Here is a 16,160-nt window from a genome sequence, read left to right as displayed (position 1 = left end):
ACCGTTCACGCCGATGTAAAGAGTCATGATCACTGGTGCGTCGCGCACTCGGCGTGCCTTGAGCCGAGTGCCAGTAAGCGACGCCACTTGCGGCGTCGACTCGCCACCTGTTTGAGCGCTCCGATCGTCGCTGACCGTCGAAAAGGTGGAGGACGAGTCGGACAGTGCATTTGGAGGAACAGCTTCCAGGGTTAATCAATGCGCGTTTGATTCAAAAAGGGAAATGAAAAGGAGAAAGAATTGGGAGAGAGAGAGTTGGGGAAAGCGACGAGAACGCTGCGCGGCGGAGTCGGCAAGCGGCCGGCGCGCAGAATCGTTTACGTCGTTTCTATGGCGATTGACAATAATCGAGCCAGCAGCAGCACCACAAGTGGCTCGCTGGCAAGAAGAGCGGCGCACCGATCGGCCGGCGCCATTCCGCTGAGGCGCGCGCGGCATGCGACGGCCGCTGTGTTCGAGGCCGCGCAAGCCGTCCTCTGGCTTTCTGAAGGCTCTCGCCTGTCGTCCAGTGACGACAGCCTCACGTGAGCTCTGAATTCGTCGCTTGTGCGCCTGTGGTTGCGTTGCATTGCACACCTGATTTTTGGCGCTTCGGAAGCCCTTCTGGCAGACACCATACACGACAGGGATCGTCGGGTGCCTCTGAAAAACGCTGCGTGATGGCAGCGCACATGGAGGCCAGCTGCTTACGTCAATGGTCCCGGCACTAGCCTACCCTTGAGCTCGCCGGGGCGGCGAATGGAGCGGCCAGGATGGATGCCGCTGGAGAACGGGTCGCCAAGGTTCCGCGGATCCGTAAAATCAACAGCACACATTCACGCTTCCTCGCCGAAGCTGCCCAGCGTAAGGCGCTCATGGTCACCTTCTTCGCCAACGGGGATCCCTTTTCTTCGGGCGTCAGGGTGTCCATCAATCCCGGCCGAGACTTCAAGACGATGGAGTCCCTGTACGACTACATTTCGCAGCGGCTCGACGTCAGCAACGGCGTGCGCGTTATCTTCACCCTCGACGGCAAGAAGGTCCCTTCGCTGGACGATCTTGAAGACGGTGCCTCGTACGTGGCCTCGGGAACGCGAGCGTTCGCCCCGCTCGCCTACGGCCAAGCGCGCAGCCGCATCCTACAGCGCTCGGACGAGGATCCGAGCAGGCTGATACACCCGGTGGGCCACAAGAAGCCCATCGCGAAGGGTGGCTCGGTCAGCCTGCCTGGCTCAGGTGGCAGGGACGATGGCCGCGTCATCGACGTTGTCAGCAGCCTAGACCCAGAACACAGGAGTCGAGTCCTGCTGAACCTCAAGACTACGCAGACTTTCGAGGAGGTCCTCAGGGATCTAGGAGGTGCACTGAACATGAATGGCGTCAAGAAAATGGCTACAAAGAAAGGGGAGGTCGTAAGTCAATTGCTCCTTTTTTATTAAACTCACACATACATTTTAGTCTCATTTATATAACGGGCTATTACTTCACGTGCAGCATCGGTATTATGCGCAATATGTAGCTGTGCGCTACAACAATTGACGCAATATGACAGCCCGATATCTTGTGTTGATAATCATTTCCCTTGTTTCTCTCATCGTTGCAGAAATTCAGACGAGTGGACAGGGAACGTCCCCGCCTCTCACTTTGTGCTAGGAATGGTTTCTCTAAACATGCTTAGTTGGTTCGGTGGAGCACTTTTTACAAGCCTACAAACTCAATCTGCGAGAGATTCACCCCCATTTTGTGCTTGTCTGCACATTATCTGAAGTCAAAAATTCAATATACGAGGTATTTTAGCAAGGGTTGCAAACCTATGTTAACAACTACGGGCCCATTTGCGCGAAAAATGTTTGCTGAAGTTTGCACTATTTTAATAGGCGTCAGGAGTGCGATCTGCTTGCAACATAAAAGGCAACGCACATAGGAAACTGAGTTTTCTTTAATTGGTATTGTTGCGAAGCAACCTAAAGCACACCAACAGGCAAATTAAAAAGAGGTGGCTGCCAGTGCTGGATGTGGACAGCGTCCTTGCGTTTTAGACAGTCTGTGCCCTGCTTGCTTGATTGTGGAAACACCTTCATTTAAGTTTCTTTGCTCCCTGACCCTTAGATGTAGGAAAGTTCTTCAGAGCGGGACACGACTAAGTGGTGCTACAAACGCCTCTGCCCTTCGAGGGGAATAGCTGCACAGAGTCCAGCTGGTTCACGTTCCAAAGCAACATCCGGGCTACGAAATACACAGTAGACTGCGGGTTTCGCTTTAGATGTTCCATCATCATTGAAATGGGGCAGCCGTGGCTGGAGTCGAATGCGTGGCATTGTACTTGAAAGGAGGACGCTGTAGCCACGCAACCAGCACGCTGTGTGGCAGCATAAGGCCAGAACGAGAAGAAAGGGGGTTAACCGAGGGGCCCGGTTTTTATTAATTATGCCATGAGAAGCCAACAAACAAAGGTGTCAAGGAAAAGATAGGGGAAATCACTTGTACTTCCTAATTGAATTAGAGAAATGATAAATTAATGGCAATGAAAGTGGATGAAAAAACAACTTGCCGCAGCGAAGGAAGGATCCCACGTCTTCGCATTACTAAGCGTGCGATGCTCTGAGCATCGCACGGCAAACATTCTCCTCATGTGCACCTCCCACTCATTTTTTCTGGAGGTATATAAAAAAAAAAGCCGATTCTTTGTTTATTGTTCCTAAGCTATGAATTCTCTAATCTCGCCAGCGATCCGACAGTTATGCCCGGAACTATATTGCGCGGCGCAAGGACTGCGTGCACCAGCCGACGGTGTACACAGAAGTAGCGAATGTGCACTCTAAGTAAACACGCGCGGCCGCGCCCAGAAACAGCCGATGGTGTTGGGCTGCTAAGCACGAGGTCGCGGGATCGAATCTCGGCCACGGCGGCCGCGTTTCGATAGGGGCGAAATGCGAAAACACCAGTGCACTTAGATTAAGGTGAAAGTGAAAGTTTATTTTCTTTTCAACGAAAAGAGGGCGCCAAGACAAAAGGCAGGAGCCTGACAAGGTCCCGGTCACCGTAAAACAGCTGGCATTGTGCACAAGCACTTCACAACAAATACACAATGAATTTCTCAAGCATTGTAAAAGCATGAAACCGAAAGTTAACATCCACAAAATTTGTACAAGAAAAGAATAAATTGAATACACAACTTATCGTATGAGCGGTGTAAAGATACAATATCTTTTTTTTTACAAACAAAAATATCAGTGCTAAAAGAAAGAAACAATATCACACAGCTTACAACATGTGCGTTATAGAAAAAACCATTTCAAAGGTAGTAAAATAAATGCAAATAAATACAAAATATGTCGCCTAGATAAATATATCATTCCGTTTGTTCCAATAGGTATTTTTTCATTGTAGATTTAAAACGTTTTTGTGGAAGGTAATACTCAGTTTCAAAGGGAAAGTTATTTATTACCGTGGGAATCTGGTAGCTTAGTGTTTGCTTGCCATAATTGGTGCGTGTGATAGGAACAAGCTTACGTTTCGTCCGAAATGCATAACGCCTGCTGGAATTATCAGGACAAGAAAAGAACAATCTATGATGATGGATGTACTTAAGTAGACAGAAGTTGTATACTTCTTTTACTTTAAGGATGCCATATTTCCGAAATAGCGGTGACGTAGGTAAATCTGAAGGTCTGCATATTAAAGCATGTTAAAGAACCCCAGGTGGTCGAAATTTCCGTAGTCCCCTACTACGGTGTGCCTCATAATGAGATTCTGGTTCTGGCGCGTAAAACCCCATTATTTAATTTTTTTAGAAACAGGCTATCCAGGTTCAAGCTTCAAGCAAAAGAGAGTCTCCTATCGCGGCATGCGTTCAGTGCCTCGTAGTTATCAAATCGTCGTGATGCTCAAAGCGGGGCAGTTTGGGCAAGTTGGAATGTCATGACTTTTTTAGGCTTGTAGCGCAGCTCAGAAAGAGCAAAAAAGAATGACGGCCAGAGAACTATAAACTAACAAAAGAAAATGAAGCTTAAGCGTACATAACTATAATTCATTAAAGCGCCTGCCTAACAAAGCACACTCCGCAATTTGAAACGCCAGCAAGATATCTAAAATAAATAAAAAGAAAGCAATGTTCTACTCGCCGCGAACAAAGAAGTCGTCCCAAGTTATGTGTTTCGAACAAACCGGTATACTGTCAGTCACCTTTTCTCAATTCGAAGTTTCTTATCCAAGTCCCTCTTCGATGCCCATCGTGTCCTTCTTTCGGGAAATGTTGAAATCATACATTCCTGCCTTTCCACCGCGATGACACGCACAATGGTACATAACAAAAGTGTCTCGACATCGTCTTTTTTTCCGTTTTCGGGCTTGTGCATGACAGCAACATGGCGTCTTTTTAGGCTTGTAGCGCAGCTCAGAAAGGGCAATCACGAAGGTGGAAGGGTTAATGAAAAGGAACGGAGAACACAGTGAGGGCTAACTTCCAACCGATGAATTATTTCGTGACACACAAGGCTACTTCTACAGTCAGCGAACCATGTGACATGAAGAGATTACACAAAACCATGCAAGAAAACCGAAAGTGACCATGTGAAAACACATATTCAGACAGCCTGTGGCGGCAGTCTGAGATACGCCAATTCATTGCTTGATAACGATAATGAAGGTGAGCTTACACATGCATGGCCCAGACCTATGATAGCCTTTGCTTCGATGATTTCTCGTGTGAGCTGATTATGGCTGCGACCTAGAATGACGAATTCTTCTAAAACAGGTTCGCAACCACACGTTTTACAGTGCTGCGCGAGAAACCCCCCAACTGTAACACAACTCTTGGCATTGTAACCATGTTCACGCAGCCTATCATTGAGACATCGGCCAGTTTGACCGACGTAACGTTTTCCGCACTTGAATGGAAAACAATAAACAACACAACGTGTACAATTAACGAACCTCTTTGTATGAATATTAAAAAATTAAAAAAATAAACTATCAGGTTTTACGTGCCAAAACAACTTTATGAGGATTATGAGGCACGCCGTAGTGGGGGACTCCAGAAATTTGGACCACCTGTGGTTCTTTAACGTGCACCTAAATCTAAGTACACAGTTGTTTTCGCATTTTGCCTTTATGACTCTTATCACAGCTAGGAGGAGCATCCTTATTCGGATTAGTGAGCTTGCAAATCCTCATAAACTTGTTAGGGACACAAAACACTGCACGAATGATCGCTCGCTTGGCGATTTTCTCAAGATTATGTGAGACGGTGTGAATATAAGGGATGATGCTTGTCCTACCCCGAGTAGTTGCAGGATTATCTGCGTGCTGGATGTCTTTTCTAACCTCTCTTAGAATTTGTTCTGCTATTGACACTTGTAGGGACGCGGGATAACCAGCCTGCGCAAGCTGTTCGCACTGAGAGGCAAAGCTAGACGAAACGGTATGGTGGCATAAATTTTCAAAGCATTATTTAGGCAACGGTTACCAATGGGGGGGGTGGGGGGACCTTTCTTGACCGACTTAAGATGAGCAGATTGAAACGGAAAAAGTGATTTGCTAGCACGAGCTTCATAGTAGCAGCACGTGTGAATATAGGAACAAGCTAAGCGCAGATACAAAAACCGGATCGTGTGATTTCGTGGCAGCTCGTGAGTAACGTCAAGGGGCGCAAGGCATTCTTTGACTATTGGCACCACCATGGCAACTCCATTCTCAAGGTCAGCCGGAAAACACCGAATACAAAACAAAAAATCATCCGCATAGCGAAGTATTTTGAAAACATTAGTCTGATTATTGTTCACTGACATGGCGACATCTAGGCGAGCTAAAAATAAATCACTGAGAGCGGGACAATGTACGAACCGATGCATACTTTGCTTTTCTGCAAATAGACGGTGTCATTCCATGTAATGAACGTTGATGACAAATAAAAGCTCAAAAGCTTTAAAATTTGGTCACTGGACAGCCCAGCATTGCTCTGAAAAGGGGTGACACCAAATTCACCAATTGTCTGCGAAATAGCTGACAGCAGGTCATTGTGAGTAATAGAATAGTACACGCCCTTCACATCAACGGGGAAGACTTGAAAGCCTCGATCGGAGTTGTCCTTCAAAAAGTCAATCTCTTTATCGGAGTTGCGTATTAAAAAACGGGTAATTGACGGGTAAAACAGCTAGCTTGGCTTGCAGAAACAGCGCGATAGACTTCTGCCACGTGTCCTTTTTTGAAATAATAACCCTCAGCGGACGTCAGGTTTGTGCGTTTTCGCGCTAAAAACACCTCGAGGTGATCTCGTTTGCTGCTGGCAATGTTTTTCAACATTTTGTCCAAGTTACATTTTCTGCAAAGTTTATTAACCTTAGCTTTTACCTTACTTAAGGACACTGTATCCTGTCGCTTAAAAATGGCGGAAATAGGTGATCAGCTCTTGCATTAAAATTCCCTTCTGAGAGTACTCAGAACCCGCCTTCTTCATCTGCCGGTAACACGCAAATCGAATTGTCACGCAGATAGTTAGCTACACTTCTGAAAGAAACCTTCGGAAGTGCCTGTCTAAAGCAGGATATGGCCCCTACATCTTCGGAAATAACGCACCAAACATCCTCTTCCACCGCGACTTGGAAATCTGCCTCGCCATTGACACTATCTCTTCCGGTGGTTTACTAGATTCCACTGCGAACTTAGGTCCTAACGCCAAAATGTTGTGAATGTGTTCTGGTAGGTCCAAGTTTCCCGGCGAGTGAACAGTGTTTCCAGGAGTCGGTCTTCTCTCGGAACAACGACCGCGAAGTTCACGCAACTGGCACTGCCACCAGCACTCGGTTTTCCGGTCAACGAAGCGTAGAAATTTCCCCAGTGTCGGACCCAGATGCGGTTTTTGGGTCTGCGCTTAGCTTGTTCGGATATTCACACGTGTTGGTACTATGAACCTCGTGCTAACAAACCACTTCTTCCGTTTTATTCTGCTCATTCTAAGTTGGCCAAGAGAGGAATTGCTAACCTTTGCCTAAATAATGCTTTGAAGAATGCGTGCCACCATACCGTTTCGACTGGCTTTGCCTCTCTGTGCGAACAGCTTGCGCAGGCTGCTTATCCCGCGTCCATACAAGTGTCAATAGCAGAACGAATTCTAAGAGAGGTTAGAAAAGACAACCAGCACGCAGATAATCCTGCAACTACTCGGGGTAGGACAAGCATCATCCTTTATATTCACACCGTCTCACATAATCTTGAGAAAATCGCCAAGCGAGCGATCATTCGTGCAGTGTTTTGTGTCCCTAACAAGTTTATGAGGATTTGCAAGCTCACTAATCCGAATAAGGATGCTCGTCTTAGCTGTGATAAGAACTATAAAAAGAAGTTCATCAATTGCACACATAGTGTTGTTTATTGTTTTCCCCTCGAGTGCGGAAAACGTTACGTCGGTCAAACTGGCCGATGTCTGAATTATAGGCTGCGCGAACATGGTTACAATGCCAAGTTGACGTAACAGTTCTACGGAAACCCACAAGGTGGAGAGAAGTAATGAATGAAGAGAAAATAAGACATCCACCCGTTCGTAGCAATTGCTACGAAGGAAACCCATATGGGTTCCTCGAAAGAAAAGCCTCATAGTTGAAGAAAAATTCGTCTTGGTCCGGGACTCGAACCCGGGACCACCGCGTTTCCGGGGCAGCCGCTCCACCATCTGATCTAACCAGGCGGCTAGCAGATGGCAGGGCGAAGTCGAATTTGTCGACAACACGAAGCAAAGGCAAGAGTTTGACGTAGTATTTCTGCGGAAATCCGCAAGGTGGAGAGAAGTAATGAATAAAGAGAAAATCAGACATACACCCGTTCGTAGCAATTGCTACAAAGGAAACCCATAGGAAACCCTTTGTAGCAATTGCTACGAACGGGTGGATGTCTCATTTTCCCTGTGAGGGTTTCCGCAGAACTACTTCGTCAAACTCTTGCCTTTGCTTCGTGTTGTCGACAAATTCAACCTCGCCCTGCCATCTGCTAGCCGCCTGGTTAGCCGTTGTAGAGCGGCTGCCCCGGAATGGCGGTGGTCCCGGGTTCGAGTCCCGGACCAAGACGAATTTTTCTTCAACTATGAGGCATTTCTTCCGAGGAACCCGTATGGGTTTCCTTTGTAGCAATTGCTACGAGCGGGTGGATGTCTGATTTTCCCTTTATTCAATGCTAAGAGTTGTGCTACAGTTGGGTGCTTTCTCGCGCAGCACTGCAAAACGTGTGGCTGCGAACCTGTTTTAGAGGAATGCGTCATTCTAGGTCGTAGTCATAATCAGCTCGCACGAGAAATCATCGAAGCGAAGGCTATCACAGGTCTGGGCCATGCACGTGTAAGCTCGCCTTCATTATCGCTATCAAGCAATGAATTGGCGTATCTCAGACTGCCGCCACAGGCTGTCTGAATATGTGTTTTCACATGGTCACTTTCGGTTTTGTTGCTTGTTTTTGTGTAATCTCTTCATGTTACATGATTCGCTGAGTGTAGAAGTAGCCTTCTCTGTCATGAAATAAACCATCGGTTGGAAGTTAGCCCTCTCTGTGTTCTCCGTTTCTTTTCATTACCCCTTCCACCTTCCTGATTGCCCTTTCTGAGCTGCGCTACAACCTTAAAGAAACGTCATGATGCTGTCAGGCACAAGCCCGAAAAAAAAAAGACGATGTCGGGAGACTTTTGTTATGTACCATTATGCGTGTCATCGCGGTGGAAAGGCAGCAATGTATGATTTCAACTTTTCCCGAAAGAAGCACACGATGTGCATCGCAGAGCGACATGGATAAGAAACTTCGAATTGAGAAAAGGTGACTGACACTATACCGGTTTGTTCGAAATACATAACTCGGGACGGCTTCAGTGTTCCCGGCGAGTAGAGCATTGCTTTATTTTTATTTATTTTAGATATCTTGCTGGCGTTTCAAATTGCGGAGTGTGCTTTGTTAGGCAGGCGCTTTAATGAATTATAGTTATGTATGCTTAAGCTTCATTTTGTTTTGTTCGTTTAAACTTCTCTGCCCGTCATTAATGCTACTAATGCTTTAAGGAGCAGGAATATTCTTGCTAACGTACTTTTGTCTGCAGGCACCGTAGCAGGAATTACTGCCTCGGAATGTCTGAAGTTGATCATGACACATGTTACGCCGCGAAGCCACATATCGTTTTCATAGCATGCCTTCGCTTAGCGGTGCAAGCAGAAGAGGCTGTTTTCTCATTCAACGCGTTGAGTAGTCAGTTTACTTGCTTTTAAGAAATTTAGAAGCAACAGCAAACAGCGCTCGTTTCAGCTTTGGAGCGTTCGACCTGCGCACAGCGCCTTAGTTAGCTTTCCGACACTGTGCACACAGTTAAATTCCTGTACAACCGGTTCAATTCGTTTCCAGGTCACAGATTTGCACCAATACAACTGGCTTTGCCAATATAAAATCCTCGCTAAATTTTGGAAACCTGTTGGATGAAACACTCCCCCCCCCCCCAAATTGGTTTGATTGGTTGTTATTCACTTCTCACGTTTCACCGAGGTTTCAGAATTTCTACGGGCGGAAGATTTATGCGGTGTTCCCAAGCCCGGGTCCTACCTCGAAGACTGCGTACTGCGAGCATGAACATGCGCCAGTCACCGGACGCAGATGACCTTATTACAACTATCAGCTAACTAAAAAGAGAAAGGTTCACCTCGACTAACAAACAGAACTCTAATTGTGTTTTTATCCCAAGGCACACTGACCAGGTAACTTTATAGTTTTTTGCCGCATTCTTTCCTGTCAGGTTTTAGCTTCTGAAAGCACGACAGACGTAACTGTCTATATATTGTGAGATGCTAAATGTAATATAGTGTGCGGAGTTACCTACGAAGGTCGAAAACAGTCAAGTATCGTACCTGTACAAGTGGAGCGACGCTGCGAACAAGGGTTTGCACCTCTAGGAAGCTCGCTACGCACAAACACCTCCTTTTTTTAACCTAAAGGGTCTTCCTTTTTAAAGAAATCTGATGCGGCTTGCTGGGCAGGCCGGACTTTTGCACGCACAGCGCAACTATTTCCGCGGTTTCGTCGCTGAAATCTTTGAGACCGATATAAATAAGGTGGTCGGCAGCCAGAACCCTTTCGGCTTCGACGAAACGCTTCCGATTCGACGCCACAAACGAGAAACGTGAGCGCAGCACCAAGCGAAATAGCCACCGAGAACCAGGATGTCGTAGCATGTGCCTTTGTTTTATTTGGACGGCGTTGCCAGCTCAAGTAACGGATTCTGGAGTGGCCAATAGGTGGCTCTCCTCTTTATCGCAATGCGCTCTAGCACAATGCTGTGAGGAGATGCGTCAAAGCAGTGGCGTGCGTTATCCCAACAGCGTCCAGGTGCGAGGGGCCGCGGCAGCACCGGCGTTTGGACGTGACAGCGTTCCAAGGAAAACTGCGCAGCGTCGTGAAAGCTTAAATGTATGCTCCCGTTGTCAACGACGCTGTGAAAACAGACGTCGGACTTGGAAGAATCGTGTAATTCTAAAAAATAAGACACCTTCCAGGGCAAGTTAAGATTACTCTCCGTGGTTTCAAGCTTTAGCTTATTCACCGCGACAGCTGAACTGTCCAGGCATGCGCGCAGTGCATGTGCCTACGGTGCTTGATTGGAATCTTTGCCTCCTCCTTTTGGCTTCAGCCAAGCGCAACGCCGCTGCACGGTTTTAGGCGGTGGCGAAGGTGAACAGCGAAGCGTCACGTATGCGTCGTGATGTGCGCCGCGACAGAGTGAAAGACCGGAAATGTTCAGTCAAGTGATTATGGCACCTAAGTTGTGCTTCATGTATAAGATGACGCTTGGCGCTGCAGTTTCTCTTGCCGCTAGTCTTGCATGCTCGATGTGGTAGAGTCAGGCCGCTCACAGTTTAGTAGAGAAAAGGGCTATCTTCAAGCGTTGAAAAGAGCGAACTGAGCCGGTGGACTGCTGTGCAGGTGCGCAGTTTCTCCCAGCTCAAGTACGACCTGCGGGACGTGAACACGTTCGTTCTGGAACCGGACGACGACAAGCCGCTGTTGAGGCGCAGGACGCGTTCCTTCGACGGCGTGCCCAGCCCCGAGGAGCAGCAGCCCGGTGCCGAGGAGCGCGACGCCGCGCGCTCCGCCCGCAGTGCCAAAGTCCTGTCGCGCTCGGAGGGCGCTCCCAGCCCAGAAGGTGGGTCGCCCAACGAGGCTTCGCTCTTGAGCGTGCTTGGGCGGTTCACGCAGGAGGGCGATGCCGAGAGTGCGCGCTCCGCGAAATTCCAGTGCTTTGTTGGACCGTGTATTTCAAGTTCAAATCTATTTCCTTGAGAGGAGGAGCCGGGAAAAAGAAGCTTTCATGAGCTTGACAGGGAACTCGAACCCTTGGTATGACAGCCAGTGCAGCACACACGCAAAAAAATAAAAATGAAAGATAAAGCCTAAAGATACATATATACAATAAATACTAACATGCATAACAAGTGTTCTGCAACTCAAACTCTCAAATTGTTCTGTATTGCCAACAGGAATTTAGGTATGGATGGCTATGGATCTAAATACGAACATGTATATATACCTGTTACATTGCATTTCTGCAAGAACGTGCTGAACCGATCTGGTGTATATATAAATATATTGCGCTGTAAACTAAGGAGCGATGGGGCTGTGGCTAGGAGAGAGAGAACGACGACTAGAGAGACAAACGTTGTTTTCGGTGCTCGATCGGCTCTGCACCGGCTCTGGCGTTCGAGTCGCGAAAGTGCTTTACGACACTTGGTGGAGGTGCTGGACCTTTTGCAAACCTGGAATTCCGTAGCAATACATACATACTTATATATATATATATATATATATTAAAAATGCACATATACTATAGAAGAAACCCAGGTCGGTTCTTCAGCACGTTCTTGTACAAATGTAATGTAACAGGTATATATATGTTCACATTTATATTCATAACCATCCATTCCTAATTCTCTCTTGGCATACAGCCAAATTTGAGAGATTGAGTTGCAGAAGACCTTGAGATTTTCAGAATTATATATGAGAGACGGCGCTGTGTAAAGTTAAGGAATGTTTGCCATAGTTCGTTACATATGTGTCATAGTGTGAATAGCTTCTCTTCGTGTCACGGAAGCTTAGGTAATGAAAATATTACGTTATTCTTTTGCTTTACATAGGATCGATAACTTAAGTGTAACCGATAATTGTATAATGGGAACACAGAGAGGACATGACATTTCTGGAAAAGTTCACTAGTGTGGCAAGAAAATGCCTCATTCACAATGGAACGAACGACTCTTTTTTGGAGCGAGTGCAGTTGCTTTAGAATAGACGTGCTTTTGTGCACCAAGTACTGCTGGAAATCTGCATTAAAAAACCAACTAAAATCTAATGAATTACATAACAGTAGCTTAAATTTAGAAGGAAGCATAGGCTTCATGCGCGTCAGAGCGCCGATTGAAGACAATTTAGGTTTAATATATTCTGTGTACTTATTATAGGTTAAATCATTATCGAAAATTACTCCTAAAATCTTCACAGAGACAACACTTTCTACTAATTCTGTGCCTAATTTAACATGTATAGCTCTTGATTTTTTACCTTTCGGAGCGTACAGGACAACTTTAGTTTTACAAGCGTTTATTTTTAAGTCAATAATATCAGCCTATTCCTTTGAAAGTTTGAAAGTTTGTTTAACATAAATAAGAATACAGTTACAAAGTACACACTTTTGTGACCCAACAAATTTGTTAAAAGGTCCCTTTAACAAAGGGTCGTAAGTGTTCCATTTGCCTTGTTCTCTATGTCGATTAGAGATCTACCAGTTATAGATGTCGTCGTATCGCATGCACATTAAATTAATTTTACACTATACTGACAGTGTGTACTATATAACTAATATATAATAAAATAATCTTGACCCCGTTACGCTGCCCTTTGGGACACCTGTGCGTATTCTCATAGCCGCCGACGATGCGTTATCAATATTTACAAATTGCTTTCTGTGTGAAAGATGCGATTTGAATAGTGCGTGCGGAAGTCCCCGAGCTCTTTATTTGTCCAATTTATCATCATCATCATCATCATCATCATACTTTACTTGCACTGCGGGACGAAGGCCTCTACCTGCGATATCCAATTTATACAACAATATCTCGAGGTCGAGCAGATCGAACTCCTTTGTAACATCAACATTAATGCCAGTAGCTAGTTATTATAACTGAATGTTTCTGTGATAATCTCCTTTTGTGTCAGATGGGCTGTATTTGTCGATCGATGCTTCCTAAAACCACTCTGAAAATCGTAGATTGTCGCCATTGAGATATGAGGTTCGCCTTTTACGTAGCAATTTTTCAACACCTTTTGAAAAATGGGCAGTATCTAAACAGGGCGATAATTATATATCATGTTTTTATCAGCATGTTTAATTATGGGTATTACTGGAGCTACTTGCATGGCTTCAGGGAAGATGCTTGAATTTAAGACCATGTTATAGATATACGCAATTGCCGGGCATAAAACATCGAATACATTATAGACTTCATACCCTGCGCTGACCCTGGCATCATACAAGATCTGGACGTGCTCGGCAAGGTGCGCTGCAGTGACCATATGATGGCAAAAACCCGAATTAGCCTAGACTTGAGGAGGGAATGGAAGAAACTGGTACATAAGAAGCCGATCAATGAGTTAGCGGTAAGAGGAAAAATAGAGGAATTCCAGATCAAGCTACAGAACAAGTATTCGGCCTTAACTCAGGAAGAGGACCTTAGTGTTGAAGATATGAAAGACAATCTTATGGGCATCATTAAGGAGTGTGCAATAGAAGTCGGTGTTAACTCCGTTAGACAGGATGCCAGTAAGCTATCGTAGGAGACGAAAGATGTGATAATGAAACGCCAACGTATGGAGGCATCTAACCCTATAGCTAGAATAGAACTGGTAGAACTTTCTAACTTAATCAACAAGTGTAAGACAGCTGACATAAGGAAGTTTAATATGGATAGAATTGAACATGATCTCAGGAACGGTAAAAGCCTAAAAGCAGTGAAGAAGAAACTAGGAATAGGCAACAATCAGATGTGTGCGTTAAGAGACAAGGCCGGCAACATCATTACTAATATGGAAGAGATAGTTCAAGTGGCTGAGGAGTTCTATAAAGATATATACAGTACCAGTGGCACCCACCATGATAGAGGAATAGAGAATAGTCTTGAGGAATTTGAAATCCCACAAGTAACGCCGGAAGAAGTAAAGAAAGCCTTGGGAGCTATGCAAAGGGGAAGGCAGCTGGGGAGGATCAGGTAACAGCAGATTTGTTGAAGGATGGTGGGCAGATTGTTCTAGAAAAACTGGCCAACCTGTATACGCAATGCCTCATGACTTCGAGCGTACCGGAATCTTGGAAGAACGCTAACATAATTCTAATCCATAAGAAAGGGGAATCCAAAGACTTGAAAAATTATAGACCGATCAACTTACTGTCCGCTACCTACAAAGTACTTACTAAGGTAATCGCAAATAGAATCCGGAACACCTTAGACTTCTGTTAACCAAAGGAGCAGCCAGGATTCTGTAAAGGCTACTCAACAATCGACCATATTCACACTATCAATCAGGTGATAGAAAAATGTGCGGAATATAACCAACCCTTATATATAGCTTTCATTGATTACGAGAAAGCGTTTGATTCAGTCGAAACCTTAGCAGCCATTGAGGCATTACGGAATCAGGGCGTAGACGAGCCGTGTGTACATATACTGAAAGATATCTATAGCGGCTCCACAGCCACCGTAGTCCTCCATAAAGAAAGCAACAAAATCCCAATAAAGAAAGGCGTCAGACAGGGAGATGCGATCTCTCCAATGCTATTCACAGCGTGTTTACAGGAGGTATTCAGAGACCTGGATTGGAAAGAATTGGGGATAAAAGTTGGTGGAGAATACCTTAGCCACTTGTGATTCGCTGATGATATTGCCTTGCTTAGTAAATCAGGAGACCAATTGCAATGCATACTCCCTGACCTGGAGAGGTAAAGCAGAAGGGTGGGTCTAAAAATTAATCTGCAGAAAACTAAAGTAATGTTTAACAGTCTCGGAAGAGAACAGCAATTTACAATAGGTAGCGAGGCACTGGAAGTGGTAAGGGAATACATCTACTTAGGGCAGGTAGTGACGGCGGATCCGGATAATAAGACAGAAATAATCAGAAGAATAAGAACGGGCTGGGGTGCGTTTGGCAGGCATTCTCAGATCATGAACAGCAGGTTGCCATTATCCCTCAAGTGAAATGTGTATAATAGCTGTCTCTTACCAGTACTCAAGTACGGGGCAGAAACCTGGAGGCTTACGAAAAGGGTTCTACTTAAATTGAGGACGACGCAACGAGCTATGAAAAGAAGAATGATAGGTGTAACGTTAAAGGATAAGAAAAGAGCAGATTTGGTGAGGGAACAAACGCGAGTTCATGACATCTTAGTTGAAATCAAGAAAAAAAATGGGCATGGGCACGACATGTAATGAGGAGGGAAGATAACTGATGGTAATTAAGGGTTAGGGAATAGATTCCAAGGGCAGGGAAGCGTAGCAGGGGGCGGCAGAAATTTAGGTGGGTGGATGAGATTAAGAAGTTTGCAGGGACAACATGGCCGCAATTAGTAGATGACCGCGGAAGTTGGAGAAGTATGGGAGAGGCCTTTGCCCTGTAGTGGGCGTAAACAGGCTGATGATGATGATGACGAATTTCATGGGGTCTACTTGAATACCGTTGGCGTCTTTCAAGTTGCTTAATTTAATTATACTGACACACACACACACACACACACACACACACACACACACACACACACACACACAACACACACACACACACACACACACACACACACACACACACACACACACACACACACACACACACACACACACACACACACACACACACACACACACACACACACACACACACACACACACACACACGCACACATGCACACGCGCACGCGCGCGCGCCTTGTGCACAGTAAGTTGGTGTAAGAAATAATGAGCCTTTACGATAGTTGCTTGCCATTACTCTATATATTATAGGGGATAATTTCCGAGGCATTTGGACGCAACACAGTTGAGCTTCTTGCAAGTGACAGTGCAGGGTTGTGTCGGAAAATAGGTTCGTAAAATAGGAATCCTTGGCTGCATCTTTTAAATTTGATC

The 16,160-nt window shown here is 45.6% G+C and overlaps 1 protein-coding gene across 1 annotated transcript in view; it reads left to right on the top strand.

The window, feature by feature from the left end:
- The first annotated feature begins 354 nt into the window (after window positions 1–354).
- Window positions 355–16,160, top strand: part of LOC142575138 (echinoderm microtubule-associated protein-like CG42247) — a 338,361-nt gene continuing 322,555 nt past the window's right edge. Inside the window, exons 1-2 of the mRNA XM_075684173.1 lie at window positions 355–1,391; window positions 10,921–11,140. Coding sequence (XP_075540288.1) covers window positions 753–1,391; window positions 10,921–11,140 — 859 coding nt within the window. The 5' untranslated portion in view covers window positions 355–752. The remainder of the gene's footprint in view (window positions 1,392–10,920; window positions 11,141–16,160) is intronic.

Source organism: Dermacentor variabilis, chromosome 3, assembly GCF_050947875.1.
Source record: "Dermacentor variabilis isolate Ectoservices chromosome 3, ASM5094787v1, whole genome shotgun sequence".
Lineage (NCBI taxonomy): Eukaryota > Metazoa > Arthropoda > Arachnida > Ixodida > Ixodidae > Dermacentor > Dermacentor variabilis.
Note: the sequence above shows the minus strand (reverse complement) of the source record. Positions and strands in the feature narration are given on the sequence as shown.